The sequence below is a fragment of the Aspergillus pseudoviridinutans genome (assembly GCF_018340605.1).
Source record: "Aspergillus pseudoviridinutans IFM 55266 DNA, scaffold_1, whole genome shotgun sequence".
NCBI lineage: Eukaryota > Fungi > Ascomycota > Eurotiomycetes > Eurotiales > Aspergillaceae > Aspergillus > Aspergillus pseudoviridinutans.
The window spans coordinates 723,553-749,902 of NW_025091281.1; the positions used below are offsets into that span (position 1 = coordinate 723,553).

The following is a 26,350-nucleotide window of genomic DNA, read 5'->3' on the forward strand; positions in this document are numbered from 1 at the left end:
TAATTTTCAGTTTTGATGGATCTTCCAGTGCGATTATTCTGGGTTCCTTCCTCTTTCCCGTAAAATAACTGAATTTTTGCCTCCCGGCGCCCCAAAGAAATCTGGTTGCCCTCACGTCGTCCTGCTTGCCTTAAATTTGAACGATATCCTCGCCTCCCCACCCGCTTTTCTACTGTGACTCCCATATATCCATTTCGCCTCACCTCCATCCTTTATCCTCCTCTTTATTTAACACAACCCGCTTTCTCTCTCTAATCTGCTCTTCAGTATATCGTCGCTTTCATCCATCCCTGGATTATTGTCGTCGTCAATCTCTCTCTCTACTGCAATCGACTTCATTTTGAGTAATTGAAGTTTTTGCGTGCTCTGCCTCTGCGAGCCTGAAATATTCGTCAAGAAAAGAAATCTCTCTATCTTCATATCACATATTCTGCCAATCATGGTGAGTCCTTCAATACATTCAACGCAATGTTTTGGGTGATTTCGTTGAAGACTGGTGTTCTGACTCATACCGTTTTGCTATTAGGCCGCGACATCAACCGTCATCTCCAACACGGAGAATGTGCGTTTCCTCTTTATTGATTTCACAATTTTTCCTTCAGCCGCCTCTGCGGTTCAGAGGAAACAGTCATACTGACTTTTGTGTGCTGGCAACAGCTCATGAAGTACATGAGCCTCGACCAACGGGGACATGTCCAGGCTGAGTATGTCTGGATCGACGCTGTCGGTAACTGCCGCTGCAAGACCAAGGTATGCAATGTTTTTCCCTCCCTTGCAGCAGATTCGATCCTGCGTGTTACGTGGAAATGCGATTGTGGAACTTGAATTCCTTGTGAAATGAGTGTACAATCTTGGCGACGAGATGAATACCTGGATATTGCTGGTTATGGTGACTGTGGGATGGGCTGGTGAAGTGACATGAGGCGTGCTGTTATCTTAACCCATGTCCTCTTCCGATAAGCTCTGCGCACGGTGACTGGAAACTGCAAGCCCATGATTTCATATCTGCACCTTCCCGTGACACGTGACAGGCGATACAACGCAGTGCGATCTTTGAGATTCATGTTTGCTAATTCGAACGTTCGTCCTTATAGACTCTCGCCAAGCCTGTTACATCTGTCGATGAGCTCCCTGAATGGAACTTTGACGGTTCTTCCACCGGCCAGGCCCCCGGTGACAACTCCGATGTCTACCTCCGCCCTGTTGCTATCTTCCCTGACCCCTTCCGCCGTGGCGATAACATTCTCGTTCTCTGCGAAACCTGGGATTCGGATGGAACCCCCAACAAGTTTAACTACCGTCATGAGGCCAACCGCCTGATGGAAATCCACGCCAAGGAAGAGTTCTGGTTCGGTCTGGAACAAGAATACACCCTCCTCGGCACTGACGGCTGGCCTTACGGATGGCCCAAGGGCGGTTTCCCCGGTGCTCAGGGTCCTTACTACTGCGGTGTCGGAACTGGCAAGGTCTACTGCCGTGACATTGTTGAGGCTCACTACCGTGCCTGCTTGTACGCCGGTATCAAGATCTCTGGTATCAACGCTGAGGTCATGCCCTCCCAGTGGGAGTACCAGGTTGGTCCCTGCCAGGGTATTGAGAGTACGTCATAATCTACCTTTAATGCATAAGCCAGTACTGACTAAATACAACAGTGGGTGACCACCTTTGGATGTCCCGCTTCCTGCTCCACCGCGTCGCTGAAGAGTTCGGCGTCAAGATTTCCTTCGAGCCCAAGCCCATCAAGGGTGACTGGAACGGAGCCGGTCTCCACACCAACGTCTCTACTGCCTCCACTCGTGCTGAAGGTGGTATGAAGGCCATTGAGGCTTACATGCAGAAGCTGGAAGCCCGTCACAACGAGCACATTGCCGTCTACGGTGAGGGCAACGAAGAGCGTCTCACTGGCCGTCACGAGACCGGCAGCATCGACAAGTTCAGCTATGGTGTCGCCGACCGTGGTGGGAGCATTCGTATTCCCCGCCAGGTTGCCAAGGACGGCAAGGGTTACTTCGAGGACCGCCGTCCCGCCAGTAACGCTGATCCCTACCAGATCACCGGTATCATCGTCGAGACTGTGAGTTTACACCTTTCCATACCAAGGTGAACTTTACTAACCACGCCATAGCTCTGCGGTGGCAACTAGATATCTTCGATATCACAACAAAATGTGCAAACATTTCATTAGCGCTAGTATACCCGCCAGCGTCAACTGGGTGTAGAACTACAAGAGCGGCCTGGCAACGTGTGGAGCAAACATAGATTTCTTTTCTCTTTTTCCCATCCTTAATGTCGGTATTTCAGGTTGTTACTCTTACTCTCGAGATGCCAGAGCTTGCGCCTTTGCGTTCGTTACCCACTGCTGCTGTTGCATTTTTAATCAGATTTCTTTGTCTTCCCATGTGGGTTATGTGTCACGTACAGCATAGAGGACTTCTTTCCGAGGTGAAACGGAGAACAATCATTTGAGTCATGAACAATCAAGGTTTATCACCAGACATGACTGCCTTTATGACAGTAGTATAGTCTTATCTTTGCTGTATCCGCTGAAGTAGATATCAGCTTTCGCTATATATACATATGCTGTCAAAACCACACATAAAAAGTGAGCAACTATTAGTCTATTGATTATATTGCATGTACACTGCATGCTATCACAAGAGTGCAGAATCCAGTATCTATCTCCATCTTTCCAAAGCCAATCATGACCGATCTATCGATTCATCACTCGTCTAAGACTACGTGCCCTTTCTGAAGATGCGGAGAAGGCCCGAAGAACCCAAGCCCTGCAGACCACGCTGTTGAGCCTCACGCCTAGCGGCACCATCGACAATCTTCCCCGGCTCATCGGCTCCGCTCGCGCGCCTCCTCCGCTCCGCCAGCCAGAGGCCCGTCTGCATGAGCACCGACGATAGGATACTGGCGCACAGGATGCCCACCATGACGAGGTTGGATTTGCGGAACTTGGCGCGGCCGGGGGCAGCGCTGTCGCTGGGCCAGCCGGTGTAGAGGGCGTAGGTGGTGAGGATGCTGCCGAGGTTTCCCCAGCCGGAGACGACGGCTGAAGCGGCGGCGACGCCGACTTCGCCGTGGCGGGGCTGGAAGACCTCTGTTGTCCAGGACATGGTGATGGGGACTGTGGGGCCGAGGCCGAAGCCGACGATGAGGAGGCCGCCGTAGCGCGGCCAGGGGTTAGTGGGGGAGCCGGCGTAGGTTGTTAGGAGGAGGCCGAGGATCTGGAGGCAGACGGGGAGGGAGAAGAAGAGGGCGCGGTGTTTGTGGAAGCGGTCGGAGAAGGGGGTTACGAGGAGGATGCCGAGGAGGTCCATCTGCTGCTGTTAGTGCTGTGTTGGATATAGGATGGGGGAAGGAGGGGACTGACAAGCCAGATTGGGGCTGTGAGGAGACTCAGGTCGATCCCGGTCAGGGACTGGTCGATTCCTCTGATGATGACGGTGGCGTAGTTCTGGACGCCGATGCCCACGCCGACCACGCCGAAGTACATGACTAGCAGCGGCCACAGGCGCCAATCCAGGAACACGCGGAGGAGGTCGCGGAAGGACCACTGCGGGCGGTGGTAGACGCGCCTCAGGTCGTGGTAGTGGATCTCTGCGTCCCGGCCTGTGAGGGCGGGCGGGCTGCGTGGCAGCCACCGGAGGTACTTGCGCCGGGGAGGTTCGACGCCGGGAGCCATGGGCCGGTCGGGAAGCCACCAGAGAAGGAGGATGCCGACGGCGATGGTGATGATGCCGTAGACGAGGAACATCCATTGGAAGCCCACGAGGCCGCGCTCGCCGTCCATCTTCTGGAACCCTGCCGAGACAAGGCCCACGACGGCGGCGGAGATCTGAGCGGCAGTGAAGTATTGTCCGATGCGTTTGCCCGTCCGCGAGGGAGGGTAGAAGAGGGTGAGGTAATAGGTCATTCCGGGCCACATGCCGGCAATGACGATACCGAGCAGGAGACGGAGGAGGCTGTGTGTGGTCAGAAATTGCAAACTCCAAAAGAGCAGAAAGAAAACATACTATAAGCTCCACGCTGCTTTCATGGCCGCCATGCAACTGCCAATGATACCCACGCTGATCACGATCCGACTCATCCAGACGTGCGGGCTGAGTCTGGTCATCACCAGATTCGACGGCAAGTCAAAGACCACATAGCAGACGTAGAACAAGGCGAGACCCGTCGAGATCTGATGAGGCGTCAGGTGCAGCACGGACCCGAGGTCGTGGCCTACATCCATGTTCATCGTCTGTGCCAGACCGACATTGGATCGGATGGCAGAGCAGAGAAAGTACAGTACCCAGAAGGCAGGGATGATTCGGTAGTCTAGTTTTCTGGATGACTATGAGCTTCTTTCCGTAGTATCAACACACTGGGCGGAGACTCACCTATAGATGCGCTCAATCTCAGCGACGCTGGGCTCATCGCCAGATTCGATGTCATTCTGAGGGTCAGATGAGGCTTCCCGGAGATTCTCGGTGTCTGAATGCTTTCCAACACCTTGGGGAAGGATTTCTCCTTCTGATGAGGACATTTTGGAGAGCTGATGGAATGGGTGGTGAGATATCGATTATGATTAGAGCTGCATTGATGGTGCAGGAATATCCAGAGCAAGTAAGAATTCTAAAATGATTGAATCAAATAGAAAGAACAAGAACGGTCGGAATCACAGGAGATAATGCAGAACCTTCAGCGCATCGAAGAGGTCTACAAGCCCCGCACGGCCAGACAGGTCGAAGAGTCAAATATCAGGACCGTGTTGACCAATTCGACTGCTTCAGAACGGATAAAGATAGGGTCTCCACGCTGGCTTGTTGGGGATGGTTCTGATGATCGTCAATTAGCATGGGTCACCGTCCAGATAGATAGGTAAGTCTCAATTTCCGGAATAGGAAATGAGAGGAATTGAGACAGCTAAAATCTCCTCCAGCGTTCTCTGTAGATAGACTTGCAGGAGACACCACCTTCTTATTCGACGTACCTGGTTGATGGGTCACGGACAGAGACCGATATTAGCACTTTATACGCAGTAGTAAGTACCCTACTGAGTACCCCGTCAGGACTCAGAACAAGCAGACAGGTCCAGACACTGGTGCACAGAACCCGCCAATTCAACCAAATTCACAAGACGAAAATCACAAGAAATGAAGCCAGGGTATCTGAATATCCCCAAGTCTCAATATTAATCTGATCGTGGAGTGGACTTTTTGCAATCCGACAATCGGACCAACCTTTTTTTTGCTTTTTTTTTTTTTCCCTTTCCTGAAGCTTCGACGCTTAAAGCCGGAGCGGAAATTCCTCCCGCCAAACTTTGTTTGAACGACGGTTTTATTTATATAGCTTCATCTTTCCCTTTCCTATCCTCCCATGGTATCGTGAAAGAAAAAAACTCTATTCAACGGATCCTGTTTCACACCCAACAGCCGCCTGGTCACAACGCCAACTTCTCAACACTCACTGCAGCAGACCCTCCAAACCGTGAATGAGTCACAGCATAGTTTAGCTTCGAGCTGCCGATGTCGGTCAAGCCGTCTGAACCGGACTAGTATGGGACTGGACTGAGTGCCGGTGATTGCTAGCTGCTCTTCTACTTAGACTCTGTAAATAGTAAATACTGGTGCACTGATTGATAGGATTGTAGCCTGCAACATAGCTCCGAGAAGGAGACGAAATGTGATGCGATGGCAGTTAACCCGAGGGGGAAGGCTATGACGACGAAAGAACTATAGATATGCACTTCTAAGATGAGATGAAAATGGCATAACTCTAAAACATTAACCCAAAGCGGGGTATATAGCCGTGCAGGTGGACAGTATCAATCGTCCCACCCATACAATGTGCCTCATCTAGAGGCATCCATGATAGAATCTCTTCTATTCGTACGGTCAAGCCATCTAGGCTTTTTCCACGCGCTCTACTCTCTCGGAGCTCGTGTTGTCGTCGCTGTTGCTTCCGGTTTCCTTGTGAGCGTGGTTCAACACGCTTGCACGGCGCACGGCGTCGTCCTCCACATCATCCAGTGTAAGCAAAAGTTCGCCCTTCTTGCCATACATGTGTGGCTCCTCTCTAGCAACGCGAACCACAGAAAAGACGCTCTTGGTCTTCCGGAAAATACGGTCCATCTCCTCCAGAGACCGTCTGGTAGTCTCAGGGTAGAAGAAGTAGACAACGGGAAAGATGGCCGCGTTGCTGTCATTGGTTAGCGTCTGTACCGGAAACAGAAAGGGAAGAAAGCTTACATGACGGCAAATATAATGTAGGTTCGCCATTTGATGTTCTCGAATGCCACCGGAGTAATCATGACGACCATAAAGTTGAAGATCCAGTTCGAGGACGTAGCCAAGGCATTGGCCGGGGCGCGAATCTTCAAAGGGACAATCTCGGCAGGGTACAGCCAGGTCATACCCAACCAACCAATGGCGAAGAAGGTGTTGAACACGAAGAGGAAGACGGCGCAAGCGACTTTGGATGCGTCGGTGCCGAGACTGGCAGTGACGGCCAGGATAACCATGGAGATCGACATACCGGCGGCACCAAACAGCATCAGGGAACGACGACCAAAATGCTCAATAGTGAACACGGCAATCCAGGAAGCAATGAAGTACTCGGTTCCGTTGCAAGCGGCAATCAGCCGGGACTTGATCATAGTCATGCCCAGCTGCTGCTCCAGCACAACAGGAATGTAATACGTGATCAGGTTGATTCCGGAAATCTGCTGGAACATCTGGTTGACGTAGGCAAGCACGGTACGATGGAAGTGGCGATCCTCAGTCATGGTGAACATGTCGCGGAACGAACCCTTGCTCATCTCCAGGACAGTAGCCTTGATGGCGGTAAATTCAGTCTCGATAAAAGTCTCGTCGGTTTCGCTACCCAGCAAAGCGGTCAGAGTCCGCCTTGCTTCATCCTCGCGGCCCTTGAGAACAAGCCAGCGGGGCGATTCGGGAAGCCACATGACGAAAGCCAGGATAATCGCTGCAAAGAAGATCTGGAAGGCCAAGGGGAAACGCCAGGCCACTTCGCTGGGGTCCGCAAAAAGCAGACCAAAGTCGATCCAGTAACTGATGGTTATGCCGCAAGTGATCATGGCGCCCTCGATCATAACCATCTGACCGCGGCGGTTGGACTTGCAGCACTCCGATTGCCATGTGGGCACAGTCGAGGTGTTCATACCGTTACCTGTTTCACCTGCATTAGCACATGGGTCCTCTGGAGTCGGTGACCATGCCTATACTGGCAGGCGAACTCACCAAAACCGGTAACCAAACGACCGACAATCAACTGCGGAAGATGGTAGGATGTACACTGCAGGATCGCTCCAACCACCATGATCAAGGAACCGAGGAAGATTGTCTTGCGGCGACCCAGCCAATTACCCACCCAGATGGTGGGAATCGATCCGGCGAAACATCCCAAGTTATAAGCAGCAACAACGATACCTGAGCGAGACGTAAGCGACAGCCCGAGAAACACAGGCCAGTCAAGACACGGAATTGATACCCACCTTGGCGCGTAGACTGCGAACTTCTTTCAGACGCGCTCAAGCTTTCAAAATAAGGTCCGGTAAGGGCGATTGTTGGGAAGTATTTGACGAATGAATCCAACGTTAAAAGACCACCAGTGACACCTTGATCGTACCTGGTCGAAAAAGGTCAGATATCGCCAGCAGGAAGTGCAAATGTCAGAGAAGATGGATCCGTCCCAAACTTACCCAAACAGCAGAAAGTCCATACCGGCAATGAGACCGATAGCCAGCTGCAGCTTGTGGCCTTGAAGGCCTAGATACCGTTCGGTTCCCATCTTGTGCACAGCACCGTGTGCCTCTATACTTCAGTGAATGCTATACAAGATCCGGACGAAGAAAAGAGACTGCTTGGTAGGGAAGGCTAGGACCCCAAAGCAGACAGACTCATATGACGGAAAGGGAAGTCCAAAACTGATTTGAACAGACGGAAAAGAGAAAGAAGTATTCGGAGGAAAAGAGATCAGCGTCGCACGAGGGAAGAGATGGGGTTCTTAAAAGACAGGGATTATTAAATGTATGTTCAGGAAAGAGCCAATAACTATCATTATTATTACTAGGATCCTGGTGAAAAAGTAAGAGCTCAAGGATCAAGCAGGGAACCTAAGGCAGGTACTTCGCCCAAAGCAGCAATGAACGGGAAATCATCCCAACTGGCGGCATGATTTGGTATCACAGACGAGCTCACGGGCAAATCAGCGAATACCATCGTCGAGGAGATTGGATGGGACAGTTGGAAATGAACTCCACCATTCTCCGGATCGAGCGAGGCAACGGATTTGCCCGTCATTTCGTGAGTCGGGTAGTGGCTCGTTCTTTGCATTGGGGTATGGGGGTTATGGGGGCGTGGTGTATACAGGCAGGTTCCCCACTTTGACCCCGACCCTGATGGGGGGACCAGAAATGACTACGGTGGTGTGGCTTGATTGATCGGCGGGGAATGACCGGCGCGAGATTTAGATTTAGCATGTAGAACTGTTGATTGAAAACATATTATCATTTGATGTCTTCCAATTCCTAAGGATTATTATGCCGTCATGGTGTGGGTTTGGTTCTCTTGGTTTAACCACAGACGTCCATGCGCTAACCTGTTTTGGGCAACCCGAGGAATACTTCGAGCAGACACACGAGAGTGAGGAGATGATTCCCGCGGCCGGAAAATTGCCGATTCTTTGAATCCTTGGCGTTCATCGTGGTTCTACATAAGACGCCAAGCTGGATGATGGAACAAAGATCTATTCAACATGTAATTATCCCTCGCGTCCCTGAAGCTTGTGATTGCTCGCGTGGTCCTGCGCGTGGTTGTCGCTTGAATTCTAAGCATGCTGCGTATCTATGGGCCACGGCTGACTAGTACGCAATCGGACATAGGCCAGTCAACTGGGTGATCTCACTTGACATTTTATGACTTGATTATTCATGAATCTGGGGTTGAGAGTCTCTCGGAGACAACTGATCCGTAGTCCATAGACTGTCTACGTCTTCTGTAAAGAAGGTAACAGTATCCTTGTTTGCCAGCATCAAGGCAGCGGAGTACGAACTACATACATCGTGTTTCTCGAGATGCTGTCTCATGCAATGATGCAAGTTCATAGCTAGTCAAGAGGGTTGACTCAGTGGAGAGACTATTAACTATTCCGTCTGGCAGTTCAGCCCGATCTCCACCAAAGTCCAAGGCCGAAACACGGGCCGGAGAAACCCAGTCCGGGATGCCCAGTGTCTTCGCCGAGAATACGATCGGCCCACCACCAAGACCGGGGCAACCCCCAGAAAGCATGAGAAAAGAAAAAGCACGGATTCAAGGAAGACTATGCTGCAGAGTGACTAGGACCAATATACATAACTCTTAGTAGAGACGCGTGAATGCTTATTTGTGAATTGTAGGTCTACGATACCAATTACCAAAGTGCCTTAGTTGGTAGTTGGTAGTTGGTACCTTCGGTCCACTTCCCCAGGTCGCTTGTCTCGCCATGCCTCTTTGACCATTCCAACTTGGACCAACTAAACGTGGAGAACACGAATAGTCGCCTACCCTCCATCAGAGTCCTCATATGTATCCTCAACTCGGGAGGGTCAAGCGCGACTGAAACGGAACGTGCACAGCCGCTCCACCGTCTGCATTGCTCTGATTGACTCGTTTAGCCGTTATTGATGGCCTGTTGATGGTTGATGTTGCACCGTTGCTATGTCTGCCTGTGCTGGAGACCCGCCGGAACTGCCTATTCAGGAGATTCCGGCCAGGTCATATCATACCATTTCGCCTCATTTCGCTTCGTCGTCGATAGTTTGAGTCTTTGACAAGACCCATAAATCATAATAGGCCGTTTGGATTTCCATTGCTCGTGGTAAGTCCGTATGCTTACCATTGACTGCGCCTTACGTTCGCTGGAGCTCAACCTTTACGTAGCATTCATAATAACATGTGACTTTCGACCTTGGGCTTATAATCTTAACTTTCACGTCCCCTAATGACGGCAGTGGCTCAACTTCAAGTGTCTATACTCTATTGAACCTCCTCATTAATTTACAAACCTACACCATCGGTGCCTAAGCTCCCGTATTCGATCCATGATACGGTGACGCCACAGCCGGCCGGAAATCCTCCATGGCCCTAATCTCATTCGATTTGAGCTACCACATATATATATATGTTCAGTAATTAGATGGAGGGACATTTCTCACGAAATGCGATCTCGATTGTCGAACAGGTCGAGTGAATGGTCATTGTAGACATTAAACGAGAAACTAATCGACCCCATTCATTCGCTCCTTGGATTCAAACTCCAAAGCGCCGCTACGATTCAGGAACGGTGCCGATTCATCAATGGTGGTTTTGGTAAGATGGGTTATCGGGTACATCTACACTACTGGAGCAGTCAAAGGCCGATAATGCAGGTCTGAGCTCTGCGTAGGACTACAAACCCGGCTACAGGGAGTCGGGCCGGATCATCTAAATGTTACACCGGAGGTCATTTATATCAAGTCGTAAATTCATTATATCCGAGATCACAGACCGAACGGCTGCCTTCCGTCGACCACATCACAAACAGTCAACAGTCAATGCGAGCCCTCTGTCCGGTTGTACCTCGAATGTCTTCCTTCAGATCTGGTTTAGAAGAGTTCCGGGCCCGCCCGGTTGAGTTTGGATAGCCTGCGACGGCAGCAAAGGCAGGGGGCTAGCGAATATGGAGTACACTGGCAGTAGCATCGAGGGTAGACCGGAAATGGTCAAAGCGGTCGAGCAGACAACATCCAAGGACGATCACGACGCTTGCGCATGGCATCAAATCTAGACATCGTCAATCTTCAACCGAACGGCAGACACCACCAGGCACAGCGTTCTCCACCATGCGCCCAGATATTTACCATCCACCACCACCGCCCGACCAACCGCCCGACCAACCGCCCGCTTCGGCATCTCCATCAGTATTCTCGTTGCTGACGGGGGCAGCAGTATTCCAATCATCGCCCGCGGCATTGTCTTGGATGTCGTTGTTTTCCTGACCCAAACTCTCACCGGCAGCCTGGGGGCAGCGCCTGACGGTGTGGCCCACTGTTACATTGGTTAACATATAATCATTACATCTGGCATCCCTTGACAAATCACTCACTTTCACCACAATTGTTGCACTTGACTTTGGACCAGTCCTTCTTCTGGGGGCAGTCACGACTAAAGTGGCCAACTAGAATATCATCCGTTAGACTTTAGGTACCACATATAGCCCATCGTCTCTGCAAATGGCATCTTACCTTCGTCACAATTACGGCAAGTTACGGTTGACACATCGCGAGGTTTGTCGCAATCTCTCGCCATGTGGTCCTCAGATCTGCTGCAGTTAGAATGTCGACGGTGACAACACCTCCTTTCTCCGTGACTTACCCGCAGTTGCGGCAGGTTCTAGGGGCAGGTGCCTGAGGACAATCCTTTGCAAAGTGGCCCACTGCAGTCATCAGTATATGCATGTGTGGTGGTCAGCGACATCCAAACGTAGCACTTACTCTCATTGCAGCGCTTGCACTCGACACCCTCAGCAGAGCGGGGATTGGGACAGTCGGCTGCCTTATGCTCCGGGGATCTGTTCAAGTCAACACAAGCCTCGGAAGATGAAGAGGAGAAGAACGACATACCCGCAGTTACGACAGGCAAACCTGTCGACGCGAGGCTCAGTGCAGTCACGAGCACGATGTCCATTGGCGTTACAGTTGACACATTTGACTTCAACGCGCTCAACCAGAGCACGCTCTTCCTTGCAACCACGAGCAGTGTGACCCATTTCTGCCCTTTTTTAGCATTATTCCTAAGAGCAGCGACATCCAAGCAGAAAAAGTTCTTGCTTACCACTGCAGTTACTGCACTTGGGAATTTGCCTATCGTAAGGGAAGCCAGCGTCCTCAAGGCGCTCAAGGTTCTCTTCGGGGTCGGCGGGCCACCGTTCCTTGAGGTTGGCGCGCTGCGGCTTAGGGCTGAAGTAGAACGCAACAACATACTTGCAGTTCAACTTGCCCTGGAGATTGATCAAGCTGATGCTGTCCCCGACTGGTTTCTCCTGCAGTAATAGACACCATCAGTATTTCTCAAGGATCGTACAACATGAAGAGCTTCCGAACAAACCATGCCAATAAGGTAAATGTTGAAATTCTCCTCGCGCATTTTCTTCTCAATATCCACAAAAGTGGCCTGAGGAACCGCCTTGGAATAGACCTTGAGGCCCTGAAGGGTTGTCAGCAACCGACCGTTGTGTTCCAGGTGTATATATCAACAATGCGAATAAGTCAATGAAATTGACCTACCTCACGGAAGTCCTCCAGGTCTCTCTCGTCACTAGCCTTTTTGAGGGCAGCCCAGGCCTCCTCGGGAAGCTTGTCAGGGATATCGTTCAGATCGAATTTGCGATTCTCGGTGCACTCGATAGTCTTGTGACCTGGGGCATGCTTTTGTTACTACCTTTATCTATCTGCGCAAGGCTACGCACATACCTTCGGACTGGCAGTTCTTGCACACGTCAGGGGGTCTATCAGGACACTCCGCAGCCGGGTGTCCCTCCTTGCTGCAGATACGGCAAGGACCCTTGAACACACGCGGCTTGGTGCACTCTGCCTTGGAATGACTATACAACATTAGCATTGACAAACATGACTTGTAACTTAGAACTACTTACCCCTCCTCGCCGCAATTGAAGCAAGCCATACCCTTGCGAGGTTCGGGACATTCACGTGCAAAGTGACCATCACCTCCACAACTGGGCCTTGTCAGCAGCAGAAACCTCGTAGAGCTTCCCAAACGAGGAAGACACATACTTGCGACACTTGCTGTCATTGCCGTCTTCGCCAGCGCCGGAGGTAGGCTCGAACTGACCACCAGAGTGATCACCGCCCCATTTGCTCTCGCCGAAGTCTCCAGCAGGAGTGGAGCTGATTGGGTTGACATTCTCGTCAGCGAAACCTGCTAAGCAAAAAAGTGAGTATACACGTTTCCGCAGCTCTTGTCCTTGCCGGTACCGGCACGAGATGATGAGGCTCCCCACAACAGAGCAGGACTGTCAACTCATCTACCACTGCTGGAAGGAAGTACGAAGGCGTACGTACCAGCGCCGTTGTTGTCATTCCAGCTGCTTGCTTCACCGGAATTCCAGGCATCTGCCTCGCCGGAGTTCCAGCCAGACATTTTGACTGTTGGCTTACGCTTGAACTAAAAGAGAAGCAAGTTAGACGTCGGTGTTGTCAAAGCTTTGGCTTCGTAACATATGCTTCTGTGAGAATTTTAAATAGATGTCTTTCTTGGTAAAGAAATGGAAAAGGCAAATGCCCAAATGGAAAATCTTCAGAAACACACAGAACGTGTTCGATGGACGACAATCAAAAGTATTCCGGCAGACTTGAATTGATCAAAGCATAGTGGAAAGACTTACCCCTACACGAGTCTTCTTAGAGAAATCAAGTAAAGAAAGGGAACAGATTCAGAAAGATGCAAATATGTAGAGAGGAAATGAATGGGGTATGCGTGAAGAATAGAGAAAGTGAGGGAGGAAGAAGAGTAGGTGAGCTCGAGGAGCAACAAACAAACGACAACACCTCAACCTTTGTTTGTTTCCTGAGAAAAATCTTGCACGGACGGCCAATATTCACAAGAAAAGCGTTGACTCCCCGTCGTCAAGCTGTTGCATGCCTGTGCCCTCAGGCAAACAACCGACCTGTATGGATTCTGCGCAAGCGCCGATGAAACTGCAGTCTGATTTATATAGCTCGAACATCCGATTGCCATAGTTTTCATTATATCATGTAGGCAGTTGGGAGTTATCGTCATGCTATATGGCTTCATTTTCTCCGTCTGTCCATATTTGTCGAAGAGCGATTATATTGTACCAGCTACTGATAGGCTTAAGGTACATTTCATACCATACCAGTCCGGTATCGCGACATAGGCAATCCTACAGTTCTACCATGAGACAAGAATCATTTCAGAAGTCATAAATCATCATATTAGAGCCCTAGTTACAGAGATAACTGGGCAAGTTCTCCCGAGTAATGGTAAGAACAACACCAAGATGGCGATGAGTAAAAGTACATAAAGGTCATCAGCTCCAGCTCCAGAATCATTATGCCAGCAATCAGATCCCTTTCTCACAAGCCCATGCAATGACCAAGCTAATGACCAAGTTGGCTTGTAAGTAAGTGAGCCTGGTCTGGCATCACTATCAGGCTTGATCATTGCCAGCCGCGAATGCTTCAGCCAAAAGCTTGCATCTCTGCTTGATTTTTTTATTCTCTTCGGTTAGAGCGTTGAGGCGGGTGACATGCTCAAGGCAGTGCTCGCATTTGGTATTGGTGGCTCCATTGGCGGAATCGAGAGCACTCTGATTCTTCTCGCTCATCTCCTTCAGTCCAGCCTCGAGCTTCTTGACTTGATCGGTTTGTTTCTTGAGGTCGCCTTCGAGGTTTCTGTTGTTGACTTTGAGCTCTCCAATCTCTTGTTTCCATTTGACTTCCTTCTCCTTCAGCTTCAGTAACTCCATCATAAGATTGTCATTGTTCTCTTCCAACTGCGCGGTACGGGCACGCTCTCTCGGGAAATCTCTCATGGCGATGGCTGCCTGGAAAAGCAGGTGTGCACCGTGCTGCATGGATGGGTATCCGTTGTTTCCAGCTTCCATAAGAGCAGTGGTTGCAGAGGGGGGAGGAGAGGGAGGACGAGGAGCCATTTCCTGTTCAGGTTTTGATGGCGAATGTTCGTTGGCAGTAGGTTGTTGATTCTGTGCAGAATGACGACTGGTTGCAGGAGATAAACTTGGACGAGCTCTCTGCACCGGTGACGCTATTCCAGAGGTTGCGTAAGGTTTGTTCGTTTCTGCTGCTTTCTCAGGAGAGTGAGAACCTGAAAGTGTTGGGCGAGACGAGGCAGATGCAGATTTAGTAATTTTGGTAGATGTTTTCGCGTTCTGCTGTGTGCGAGGGTCAGGGCTAGCGGGCGTTGTGCTGAATGAATCGCGTGCACCAGGTTGACCAGTGAATTGGAGCTTTGTAATCTTGGATGGGCGCTTGAGGCCAGAAGCCGAGCCCACGACAATATCTTTCAGCTGCTTGCGAGGTGTATTACGAAGCTGACGAGCAGTAGGCGAGCGGCCAATGTCACCTCTAGGGTCAATGTCGCCCCCGTCTGAGTCACTATCCTCGCTAGGATCGAAATCTGGGTCATCATCAGCGTCCGCTGCGACATCCCCAGTCCTCGGCTGCTTTCTGGGGAGCATCTCGTCGTCTCCTTCGAGGTCCATCGGACGTTTGTTTTCTTTACTGAGCTGGGTAGTGTTGGTCACTTTATTCTGATTGTTCGCCTGACCAACACAAGGTATATTAGCATGAATTCTGACTATTGCATGCGATATTACAAATGAGATGACATACCATTTCCTCATTCGCTTTATTACCATTGTTCGCCTGCAGCATGAGGTACGTTAGCATCAAGCTCTGACTATTACACAAGATACTCCACGAGATAACATACCTTTTTCTGCGCGTCCTTCTCACGTCCAATTTTCAGGTCCTATAAGAATTAGCAATGCATATATTGCTTCGTATCATCCCAACTCACAGAGTACTGCTTGCAGAGAGCAGTCCCACTGCGGCCTGGGAAAGCCTACAGAAGAGGTCAGCTATGATTCTTCAGATATATGAAGTCTAGTCATGTTACCAGCTTGATTTGATCCCAAGGCAAGTCAGGATGACTATCCCGGTAATTGAGAAGCCGACGTTTCTCTGAATCTGACCAGCGAGTTCTAGGGATCTTTGTGTTTCTCGGCATCGAGAAAGACAAGGGACTTGAGGAAACAAACAAAAAAGAGAGCAAAAAGACACAGTCTGAGAAAAGGCTGTATAACCAAGCCTTTATACTGGATTTGTCCTGGCTGTGGAAGATATTTTCAGCACTGGCTGTGTTTGCCTGGGCTCAGACTCTCCGGACAAGACAAATAAGACCAGGATAATCAGCTAATGAGTCGATGTATCTTCTCCGGAAAAGGGCTGGTAACCAACAGAAACCAATTAGGATGATGAAGGACTGGAAAGGCTGAAACCAGAGGAAAGGATCAAAGCCTGAACTGGCTGAGATCGTGTGAAAAAGTCCTGCTACGCCGAGACTGTGAAAACGGCCCTCTACGCCGAGACTTTGAGTGCATCCAGCAGACGGTGAAGTATCACCTTAGCAGAATGGAAAGACTCCGAAAGAGCAGCATAGCTCTCTTCTATGCTTAACAAAGTCTACTGAATCATTGACTTGAATGCTGCCTATAAGCAACCGTATATAACAATAGGGGAGTGTCTACTTGAGCTGGTATTGCTCAGGACAATATGCATTGATGAGAACCATTAGAGAGAGATATTGATATATCAATAAAAAAGGAGGTATGTGAAAATCAAACACAAAAATCCTATTCACAGACTGCCTCTAATAACCAAACGACATCAGGGTAGTTAGTTATATCAAGACAGAATCAACAGCCATTGAAACCCAAAAAAGAAAAAAAAAGGAAGGCAAAAAGCAAAAAGCAGCCGTTTACGCATCCCATCATCTCGTTTGAGCTAGCTGCATACCCCAGAGAGATTGTTCATGTGGCACGAGGGCGTTGAAAGACTCCTATCGAGGTTGCGGCACAGTCAACCTGCATTAGGGGTGAAATAGTTTGATGCTCTTTGATTTCCGCCTTGCAATTGACATGGATTCTTCCAAGGCAGACATTAGGGTCCATGGCGCTTGGTTAGGATATGGTAGAACGCGAATTTCTCGGATTTTTTTTGGTTACTACTAGGACTTTGATGGATACTCTGACATATGATCTGAAAGAGTCCTGTCTCGGGTTTGATAAGACTGTGTGTGAGATCACACATTTCTAGTACATCAAATCTGTATAATCCAACAACGGGCCTGAGATATGTAAAGTTAGGCCCCTGTTCTAAGACTAAAAGTCCCTAGAGTAGAATCTGAGTAGCATTATCTTGGGTCATAAACTCTCTTAAATACTCCTGCTGCCCTAAAAGTGACAGGCATGTGTAACCCCTATGTCAGAAGGCATAATACAGTCTGAAAATTCTCACTTTATCTCAGCCGTAGGTACCTAGTAACATTCTCAGTAATAACAAAAGTACCTTGTGCTCATGAAACCAGCTTAGTATCTGTGTAAAAGACAAATCCATCAACATACTTGGTCATCAACCATATTATAACCCCAGTAATCTCATAATCATTCGATCCTGCTTGATTGAGAATCACCTATATTTTTAGTATAAAATTGTGAATAGTCATACAACGCTCCAGCTATCTGTCTCATCCCTAAGAATGACATAAAAGTAAGGAGAATCTCGGACTACTGTCCCTGGAAGGAAATGACACAGAATCATACATGGCATAGATTCGGCCGCAGTTTACTTGAAAAGTCTGCCCAGCAGACCTCCAGCAAGGTTATTCACAATGTTGCCCCCAAACGCTCGGTTAGCAAACGTAGAAGCCTGGCTAAAGCGATCGCAACGGGAGAATGCAACCGTATTGGTGATGGTCAGCACCAAYGCAATGGCTGAGACTGTATTAGCCCTTGACTTCGTTACAACTATTGATATCAGCATAGGACAACTCACCCACTAGACTCAACCAAATAACACTGCTCAACCTCACGATCGCCAAAACGGCGAGTCCGATCCACAGCGCAGGTGTCACGTACAGACTGAGCCAGAAGAACCTCTTATCTGTGGCCGAGATGCTGCGCGTGGTAGGGTCGGAGGATTCAAAGACCCAGTGGGAATCGCCGGTAGCGGTATTGACTTCGTTCCACCAGCGTAGGCCGACTAATCGACGTCCGGCGATGTTCTTCAAATAGTAAAAGTCCGCGGAGAGGAGGAGGAGAGTTAGGATGAAGACAAGGACGCTGTGAATTGTGTTAGCGGAAGAGAAGCTATGAGACGGAGTGACCAGTAAACTCCCAAGTACTTGGGACGCTTACAAATTCTTGATAAATAAAACACCGAATAGATACATCAACAGCGCACTGGTGCGGAACCCCAGGAAGAACAGAAGAGTGATCGGATGGGCGCTGAGACGCCAGTTCAGTTCACCCTGCTGCGGCTGGAGAGGTTGGTCCATGATGCTGTACGAAGAGTTCTCAAACTCTTGCTAAACAGAAAGATGGCAATCGCTATAAAGCTCTCACGTTTGACGGAGATCGGCAATCCGCGTGATGTGTATACATGATGCTGCGTGTCTCTTGCGTACGTATACAAGGCGGTAGATGAGGGCAGAATATGCTCCACAGCGGAAAAGCAAAACAAACCGTCTGCATGGGGAAAAGAAGCTGTGGATTCACGGAGTACAGATCGTTTTGCCATTAGAGCCCAGCTTGCAGTTTTAGATGGATATAATTGGCCATTGGATGGCCAAACAGATAAGGCGAGAACATAATTGCCAGCAGAATTTATGGCAAGTGACGTCGATAAGCGGCCTGGTTAAGCTCTCGGGTCCCAATCCAGATGCCTATGCTTAAGAACGGACCTAGACTATATCTTATCGCAGCCGGAGGATATAGCACAGCAATATCCTTGTCATCCTGGCCTGCTTTTCAGCTGGCAATAAGTGCTTCGAAGACACCGAATTACTCCGCGCATATCGTCTTGATTTAAATCATATATATATTCCTGACAGCAATGGCGTCGAGGAATACCCTCCGTCGCGCCCTTCTATACAGTACGTTAATCCACAGAACAAGCTCTCCCCGCAGACGAGCATCCCCTTTCTTGGCACATACGACACGACCACGATCTTCAGTAATACTTCTTGCTGACACCTATTGACAGTTCCCGGATCTTCCCAGCGTTTCATTGACAAATCCCGCTCATTGACGGCGGATTGCGTCGCCTACGACCTGGAAGACAGCGTAACTCCGCACAAGAAAGCGGAAGCTCGCTCGCTGGTGCGGAGAGCGCTTGACCAACCCGCTCCCTCGGGTATCCGCGAACGCGCCGTTCGCATCAACTCAGTAGATAGCGGTCTCGCATTGGCAGATCTGACCGAAGTCGTATGTGAAGTCTCAAGTCCTCCAAAGTCAACAATCCAGCTAACGAAAAGAACAGCTCCAATCCCCCAACCTGAGCACCATCGTCATCCCCAAGGTCAATTCCGCCTCGGATCTCACCTTTGTCACGGATGTCATCTCCCACACGCTCTCGCAACTGCCACACTCGCAAGATGCAGCCTCACGGCCCCCTATTTCACTTCTGGCTCTGGTTGAGTCGGCTAAACCCCTGACGAATTTGACCCAGATCTGTGCAGCGACTCCACTTCTCCAAGGTCTGATTTTCGCGGCGGAGGATTTCGCCCTCGACCTCAGTCTTACCCGCACTCCATCTCTAACAGAATTCTTGTTCGCTCGGTCCGCCATCGTGACTGCAGCTCGCGCCGCGAATCTGCCTTCTACAATTGATCTGGTTTGTACAGCCTACAAGTCTACCAAGGGTGATGGATCTCCACCGGCGGTTTTGGAGGAAGAATGTCGCGGAGGAAAGCAACTGGGATTCAACGGGAAGCAGTGTATTCATCCTTCGCAAGTAGAGACGGCGCAGCGTATTTTTGGTCCGGAACCGGCCGAGGTCGAATGGGCTGTGCGAGTGACGATTGCGGATGAGAAAGCAGCCAAGGCAGGCCGCGGCGCCTGGACTCTAGATGGAAAGATGATTGACATCCCTGTGGCGGAGAAAGCACGCGCGATTGTGAAGAAGGCGGAGGCTTGCGGATTTGATGTGGAGGAATTGCAAGATAAGTGGCGGCATCAAGAGCCCGAATGAAAATGAATTTGTCGCCACTCGCATCTCGGTCCTTGCCATCACATACAAGTTCTCAGCGGCTTTACTAGGAAGGTTAATGACTGATCTCCAATAGCTGATGACAAGAAGATAACGTTAGGAGTGTTTGATAAATGTATCTAACTCGTATATACGTCGTAATTGATGAAGTACCATCGCGATCGAGGCGCGATCAGGTCTGTCCATAGAGCAAGCAACAGCAAACTAGTAAGCACTATGCGCTCTTCATGGAGCAGTGCTGGAGAGAATAACTAATCTCATAATCGTTGTCTGCGTGCGGCGAGAATATGGTGGCATACTTTGCTCTCCCAATAATGGTGAGAAGAAACTTTCGGTCAAGCTGTTGGGATTGAGAGGTCCTTCGAGTCATCTCCTGAGTGCAATAACGGAAAACAGCGCATATTGTCCTTCAAAAGAGAACGACACGCGATTATGAACTCTTCGACTCAAAATCTTCGCGCTTCAACAATTGAATCTTGCCCATTGTCATTACGGGTTGATTACCATTGCTGTCACCGCCATTCCCATTCTCACCCTCTTCCAGGCTTTTGGCGAGAGTCTTGTCATAGCTGGTGGGATCGATTCCCAGGATGCCACCTACATATCCTCCCCTCTCCCCGGGCACACTAAACTCACGGAAGAGGTACTTCCACTCGTTGAGCCAAGCCTTGACAGCCTTTCCGATCTTGTCTTTGCCATTCTTCGAGTGATGACCCGTGCCTGTGATGGCGTAGATCACGCGGCGTCCCTCACGAGCATGTTTCAGAAGGATCTTCTCTAAATATTCAATTGCCTCTTCAGGGTGCAGGCCGTGAAGGTCGACGTAAAGTTCTTCGGACGACTCATCCAAACCGGCAGTAAGGAGGTGCTTGTTCCGCTCTTCATACAATTGCCGTGCCGCTTCGCGATGGCACTTACGCATCGCTTCGTTTTCTGCCTGGCCTCGAAGAGACAAAGCTTTTGCAGCTCTAGCATCGTTCCGGTTCCAGGCCTGAGCAGCGCTGAGAGATATGTTAGTCTGCGCAATTTATCGCGGTTACCTCAGTCCCCTTACCTTTGAAGAAATTTGTTTCTCACTGTACCATGGCGAATAGCCTCCGTACGGTATTTGATATACTGCTGGTTGGCTCGAGAGCCAGTCTCAAGCCAAGGAATATTCTGCGGAGCTGGGATAGACTGCGCAGCAGCACTGTTTTCGCGGCTTTTGGTCCCTTCTCTGCTATTCTTGGATGTGGGTTTGCCTCTGCCAGGCGCAGGGGACGGAGACATACGGACAACATCCGCCAAAGATGTAGGCAGATTCTCTTTGAGGGAACCGGTTTCTCGGTTATTGCGTTTCGCGTGCTTCTTACTAGCATTCTTTGCGCTCACTGCAGCAAGCGTGGGGAATGCATCTGGATCATCTACGGAAAGCGCTGTAGGGTTCAATTCACGATGTTGGTGACGGCTCGTTGGGCGAGAATGCGGACGAGACCCATGGCCGTTGCGTTTCCCCGGGGTGAGCTGCATTGCTTGTGGAGATTTGTTTCCCGCAAGACCTGATAGATGAGGATATTTGCCAATGTAGTGATTCGTCCATTGCTCCCCAGCTCCTCCTGCAGACTGTAACGGAGGGAAAGCTTCTGAGGTGTTCTCTACGTTAAATGTCGGACCGCCTTGTTGGTTGCCATCTCCCACACTGAGATTCGCAATTAGTGCTGAAGGGTCGTGGGAGAAAGGACATCCATCGCCCGCAAGGCAATTGCCCATGATCCAGTACCTTTTGAAGCACGTATCAGTGTGAAGCCCCATAAACCATGTACGTTTCATTTACTTACTTGCAGACATGATTGGTAAGGTCGTGGCTGAACCGACAATCTGCACGAAKGCATTGTCCAGTAGAAAGCCAATACTTACAGACAACAGGGCTTCGACTGTGGTTGGGGGACGTGCTTAATCTCGGTTGCTCCATGGTCATAGATTTGCCGACGACGACACGACCATCATCCGACTGACTGAAACTGCCTCCACCGTGATCTTGTGAGAGAGATGCAATAGTCGCGCCGAGATCATAACCATTTGCCTCCAGCGCAGCCTCGATCTCTTCATTGGATCTTTTATCTCCAAGCACAGTGCGCAAGATATCGTGGGGGCTCATATCGGGGACAAATTCCGGGGCAGTGGCGCTGAGGACACCCGAGGCGCTCAATGTCCCCACAGACGAGGTGGTGCTCTGCGCATCGTCTGCAACCAGCCAATCCACATTGCTATCGTTGCCAAAGTCACTGTAAAAGTCCGATACTTGACTCTGGTCCGAGAATTCGTAAGCATTAAGGTTCGGCGAATGGGGGATAGGTTGCGCAAGGGCTAATCTTGGGGATGGTCGCGGGGAGGTGAATGGTGATACGGTCGATGAAAGAGGTGCGCGAGAAAAGCCTCGTGAGCCTTGGAACCAAGATGAGCCGCCAGGGCTTGTGCCTAGATTGGAGGGAGGAGATAAAGGTGTAGAGGAGCGTGCCATCTGCCATGGCGCTGGCGACGTCCGGCGGATCACCGTATGACGAGGAGGGGGAGGGGAAGAGTCGGGCAATGTGCGATTCCGATGCCGCCAAAGGACATCGAGCACAGCGTTCTCCAGCGATGCTCCAGACAAAGAGGTGTTCTCCCGTAGGAAACTCTCCACTTTCTCTGCCTGTTCTTCTTCATCAAGAGCTTTGTCCTGAAGGATCTGGAGACAACTGTCAAGTAGGTCGTCGGATATCATCCTGAGTAGATGCTTCGATGAAGCGATAGACGACTAGGTGAGAACGAAAGAAGCGGAGCGAGGTAAGGCGGCACAGTAATATGAAGATGAGGGGTAAATGTCGTCAAATTCTCGGACGGCGATGAGAGCGTAATCGAAACTTGAGATTGAGAATCTTTCAGAGATTAGAATCCATTGTTCTCCAAAGACGGGAGAGCGTTGCGAATCACAATCGGTTGGTGGTGGTGTCAGCTCAAGGAGGGGCGTAGGCATGCGAAAGGGGGACAGATTGCGGAACACTGAAGATAAAGATCACATCGCATCTGTCAAAGGAAAGAACCCATCAAAGACGATGAACGAGAGCGGCAAGAGAATTCAACTGAACAGTATAAAATGAGAGATCAACGCTTGCACAACAGAAGGAAGGATATAAACGAGGATGAGAAAAGAAAAGAGGTGGGTGGACGAGAGATCGGGAATCGTGGTCAACGGAGCTTAAGCTACTGGATGGAAGGACGGGACTCAGGCAGGGAATTGACAGCCGTAACACTCGAGACGCTCAAGCAACTGGTTTCCAACAACGGATCTAGGCATACTTACTCTGCTACGTATCTACTCCTACTAGGACGAAGAGATCATATTTTCTTGTGTTGGAAAAAACACGATTTTCTTTTTTGTGTCTTTTCCGAGATTCTTTCCTAATCTTTACAAGATCAGCTCCAAAAAGTCTGAGACACTATCTTCAATTGTTTAAAGTTGTTCTTAACCACGAAATGAGGTTCGCGGATGTGGGGGAGGATCTGGAACCTCAGGCCTAAAGGCAACCAAACTCCTTGGCTTGCGATAACAAAAAAGGATCGTCAATCAGCGGAGGAGGTGCAATACTTACGACATCTTGATATCCATTATTCTTCTTTCGGGGCGCTCGCAGCTGATGTACATCATTGAAGCTCTACTGACAGAAATTGTAAACAGAGAGACATAGACATCACCTAAATGACAAAGTTCAGTTGCGCCTGAGTCTGGTGAAAAGTAAACGAAGAATGCCTTAGTCACCCACCTACGTACCGGGTAACTTAACTAGTTAACTAGTGACTAGATAGTTAGGCTTTGTGTGTACAGTCAGCAGCTGAAACCTCCAACTTCGAATGGCCAGGTACAACATCACGGCGTCAGCCTAGAGATCATCTCACTATGACGGCTAATTTCAAGGGTTAATCAAGTTGGGTAACGACATCACCCTAATATCCTTCCATTTTGACATCTGATGGGGGTTTCCTGAGACTTCAGCTCGACTCCTCCCTCGGCACTCCCTGCTTCGCAGCTCATCGAGTATTCCGTTACCTACCTACCTATTTCCTGCACACTTTCGGAGCTCCCTTCCCTGACAGAGCTCCAGAAGGCTCATATCTTTATGCGCAGTTGATTGCAATCTTTTGATTGGCATATTTCTCAAGTGTTGGCTGGCTTCTATCCATGCTCCTACTCCTCTAAGCACCGATCCCTGTCATTGCCGATTCACGATCATCGGAGGACAATCCGGATAAGATTCCACGCTTTTGAAGATGCCTGCAGATTATACGTCCACTGCGCGGGCTCTATCTCTTCCAATGTCGCCTGCAGAATCCCTGTCGCCCGCCGAAGAAGATACACAGCCATTATGGAGCCATCCTGCATCCAGCAGACGCAGTACTTCCAGTCCCTCTACCCAGGAAGCAACTGGCCTCCGTGGTCAAGCCGTCAATCAAGTCACGAAGATGTTGCGACGCACCAAAAAGACATGGCGGAGACTAACATTCTGGCAGAGAATTGGGGCTATTGGGGCAGCTTTGCTTGCCGTGCTGCTAGGATTGGCATTCATGATCTTCACGGGACAAGTGTTCTTCTGGCTGGGGCCCGTAGCTGAAAAATGGGAACAGTCATGGCTGGCATTTTTCGTCCTCTGGCTGTGCGTTTTCTTCGTTTCTTTTCCACCATTGGTAGGTTGGTCCACGTTTGGAACGATTTCTGGTTTCATTTTTGGCATATGGAAAGGGTAGGTTTTGATATACTTTCATGCTCTATTTGATCGATTACTCTGAGCCTAAAACTGACAAACATCTTAGCTGGATCCTCTATGCCACTGCAACCGTGCTAGGATCAACATGTTCCTTCATCGTGTCGCGGACGATCCTATCGAAATTTGTGAACCGCATGATGGAACGGGACAAACGATTTGCTGCTCTCGCGTTGACATTGAAGTACGATGGTCTTAAACTCCTGTGCATGATTCGCCTATGTCCCCTACCATACTCTGTTTGCAATGGTGCCGTCTCGACCTTTCCGACGGTCCACCCTTTGATGTATGGACTTGCAACTGCTCTCATCACACCCAAACTGCTTGTCCCGGCTTTCATTGGAAGCAGGATTCGGATTCTTTCCGAGAAAAACGAGGAAATGAGCGCCGGGTCTAAGGCTGTGAATATCTGTAGCATTATCCTTACGATTGGAATTGGTATCTTTACAGGCTGGTATATATACAGGAGGTAAGTTTCTCTGGCCATGGACACTGCTTTGGACTCTTGGAAAGGCTAAGAACTATGGTTATAGGACGTTGGCTCGAGCAAAAGAGTTGGAAGCCAAAGAGAGAGCAGATATACGGAGGTTGTTACAAGCCGATCATGCTGCTCACCGTCCTCATGGTTCTTTCTCCGAAGACCCAGACGTCAACACCGCTGCCACTACACTCGCGCGCGATGAGGAGGAAAGAATCGGTTTCAACGACTTTGATGATGACAACGTCGACCTTGTTATTGATGACGAGAGCGGCAGCGAGAATTCGCCCAATCTCACGAAAAAGCAGTTCCAGGGACCCTATAGGGATGAATTCACAGACAATGATTCAGACGTCTTCGGGGATGGCGACGGACCCGACAGTCAGACGTTCCGTCTCCATACACACGTGCGATCGGGCTGAGACCTGTCGCGTTGTCCACGAGTCATATCTTCACGATGATGTACCTAGTTTATGTTGTACACACTGTTATTAGTATAGACCTGCCAATTACAAGCCATGTCACATAGTGTTATTGCGGCGTAAAGAGAAGGCATCGGATACAGTTCAAGAGCTCAAAAGACCTCAAATTTCGCTTGGATTAGACGTAGCAGGTGAACCTTTTCTCAGCCCTAGTTGTGCTCTAAACGGCACATACAAGGTGAGAAGAGCGTATCGAATCACTGACACTTCAAGGGTAAGCTGTTACTGGCTTGGGCATTGCAATGCTTTTTATGTAAGGAAAAGGGAAAAAGAATGCTTGAATAAGTAACATTGTTAGTCTCAGACATGCATCTGATATACAAGCCCAGAGGAAGACTGTGAAACGACATATCTGAGGTGATTGACGATGTGAAGAAGAGTAGACACACTGTAGAATGCGGCTTTCCTTCAGACTGAGAAATACGCTGGGTTCGCCCGAAGCTCCCGTCCAGCACCATCGAGTCTTCCTGCTCAGACCACAGTTGCAGTGAGAACGCAGAAGCATCGTGCACAGCCTTTGAATTATTCTTACTCTCTATTGAAGCACGTCCTTTGATGAACTCGTTGTCCCCATTTAATATCTTTGTAAACTAGATTGAAGGGCGTGCGTTGTTTGATGACCTAAGATCATACTTTTCTGTCGACCCGCAGTGTTGTACGATCTATCTACTCTTCGCCTCAAGGTAAGATGAAACCGACTACATATGTTCTTGCAATACGGAGCATCTTCGCCTGTTTGGACCCTTCACGTGGG

General features: G+C 49.7%; 9 protein-coding genes across 9 annotated transcripts; 3 read left to right on the plus strand and 6 right to left on the minus strand.

Moving 5' to 3' along the window:
* Positions 1 to 439: 439 nt before the first annotated feature.
* glnA (glutamate--ammonia ligase) lies at positions 440 to 2,143 on the plus strand (the record flags this gene model as incomplete). Its single annotated transcript, XM_043296583.1, has 6 exons — positions 440 to 442; positions 527 to 562; positions 658 to 750; positions 1,095 to 1,599; positions 1,653 to 2,074; positions 2,126 to 2,143. 6 exons carry the CDS (start codon positions 440 to 442, stop codon positions 2,141 to 2,143), a joined length of 1,077 nt encoding a protein of 358 aa, XP_043152518.1.
* A 592-nt stretch (positions 2,144 to 2,735) lies between these two features.
* Asppvi_000275 (putative MFS transporter) lies at positions 2,736 to 4,534 on the minus strand (the record flags this gene model as incomplete). The annotated part of the gene is made up of 4 exons (XM_043296584.1): positions 2,736 to 3,326; positions 3,380 to 3,971; positions 4,023 to 4,334; positions 4,389 to 4,534. 4 exons carry the CDS (start codon positions 4,532 to 4,534, stop codon positions 2,736 to 2,738), a joined length of 1,641 nt encoding a protein of 546 aa, XP_043152519.1.
* A 1,360-nt stretch (positions 4,535 to 5,894) lies between these two features.
* Asppvi_000276 (sugar porter family MFS transporter) lies at positions 5,895 to 7,800 on the minus strand (the record flags this gene model as incomplete). Its single annotated transcript, XM_043296585.1, has 5 exons — positions 5,895 to 6,189; positions 6,240 to 7,179; positions 7,251 to 7,439; positions 7,505 to 7,638; positions 7,712 to 7,800. 5 exons carry the CDS (start codon positions 7,798 to 7,800, stop codon positions 5,895 to 5,897), a joined length of 1,647 nt encoding a protein of 548 aa, XP_043152520.1.
* Positions 7,801 to 10,884: 3,084 nt separating this feature from the next.
* Asppvi_000277 (putative zinc knuckle transcription factor (CnjB)) lies at positions 10,885 to 13,187 on the minus strand (the record flags this gene model as incomplete). Its single annotated transcript, XM_043296586.1, has 13 exons — positions 10,885 to 11,075; positions 11,134 to 11,205; positions 11,273 to 11,349; positions 11,403 to 11,463; positions 11,522 to 11,598; positions 11,651 to 11,798; positions 11,862 to 12,069; positions 12,135 to 12,233; positions 12,314 to 12,444; positions 12,500 to 12,630; positions 12,682 to 12,762; positions 12,821 to 12,965; positions 13,109 to 13,187. 13 exons carry the CDS (start codon positions 13,185 to 13,187, stop codon positions 10,885 to 10,887), a joined length of 1,500 nt encoding a protein of 499 aa, XP_043152521.1.
* Positions 13,188 to 14,217: 1,030 nt separating this feature from the next.
* On the minus strand, positions 14,218 to 15,818 carry Asppvi_000278 (uncharacterized protein; the record flags this gene model as incomplete). The annotated part of the gene is made up of 5 exons (XM_043296587.1): positions 14,218 to 15,351; positions 15,422 to 15,454; positions 15,522 to 15,560; positions 15,609 to 15,653; positions 15,708 to 15,818. The coding sequence occupies 5 exons, from the start codon at positions 15,816 to 15,818 to the stop codon at positions 14,218 to 14,220; spliced, it is 1,362 nt and encodes a 453-aa protein (XP_043152522.1).
* A 1,616-nt stretch (positions 15,819 to 17,434) lies between these two features.
* Asppvi_000279 (DUF846 domain-containing protein) lies at positions 17,435 to 18,146 on the minus strand (the record flags this gene model as incomplete). The annotated part of the gene is made up of 3 exons (XM_043296588.1): positions 17,435 to 17,583; positions 17,645 to 17,931; positions 18,007 to 18,146. 3 exons carry the CDS (start codon positions 18,144 to 18,146, stop codon positions 17,435 to 17,437), a joined length of 576 nt encoding a protein of 191 aa, XP_043152523.1.
* A 557-nt stretch (positions 18,147 to 18,703) lies between these two features.
* On the plus strand, positions 18,704 to 19,840 carry Asppvi_000280 (HpcH/HpaI aldolase/citrate lyase family protein; the record flags this gene model as incomplete). The annotated part of the gene is made up of 3 exons (XM_043296589.1): positions 18,704 to 18,743; positions 18,854 to 19,074; positions 19,130 to 19,840. The coding sequence occupies 3 exons, from the start codon at positions 18,704 to 18,706 to the stop codon at positions 19,838 to 19,840; spliced, it is 972 nt and encodes a 323-aa protein (XP_043152524.1).
* A 448-nt stretch (positions 19,841 to 20,288) lies between these two features.
* On the minus strand, positions 20,289 to 22,601 carry Asppvi_000281 (CCCH zinc finger and SMR domain protein; the record flags this gene model as incomplete). Its single annotated transcript, XM_043296590.1, has 3 exons — positions 20,289 to 20,859; positions 20,913 to 21,617; positions 21,676 to 22,601. The coding sequence occupies 3 exons, from the start codon at positions 22,599 to 22,601 to the stop codon at positions 20,289 to 20,291; spliced, it is 2,202 nt and encodes a 733-aa protein (XP_043152525.1).
* A 1,544-nt stretch (positions 22,602 to 24,145) lies between these two features.
* On the plus strand, positions 24,146 to 25,536 carry Asppvi_000282 (TVP38/TMEM64 family protein; the record flags this gene model as incomplete). Its single annotated transcript, XM_043296591.1, has 3 exons — positions 24,146 to 24,615; positions 24,686 to 25,105; positions 25,170 to 25,536. 3 exons carry the CDS (start codon positions 24,146 to 24,148, stop codon positions 25,534 to 25,536), a joined length of 1,257 nt encoding a protein of 418 aa, XP_043152526.1.
* Between the last annotated feature and the right edge of the window lie 814 nt (positions 25,537 to 26,350).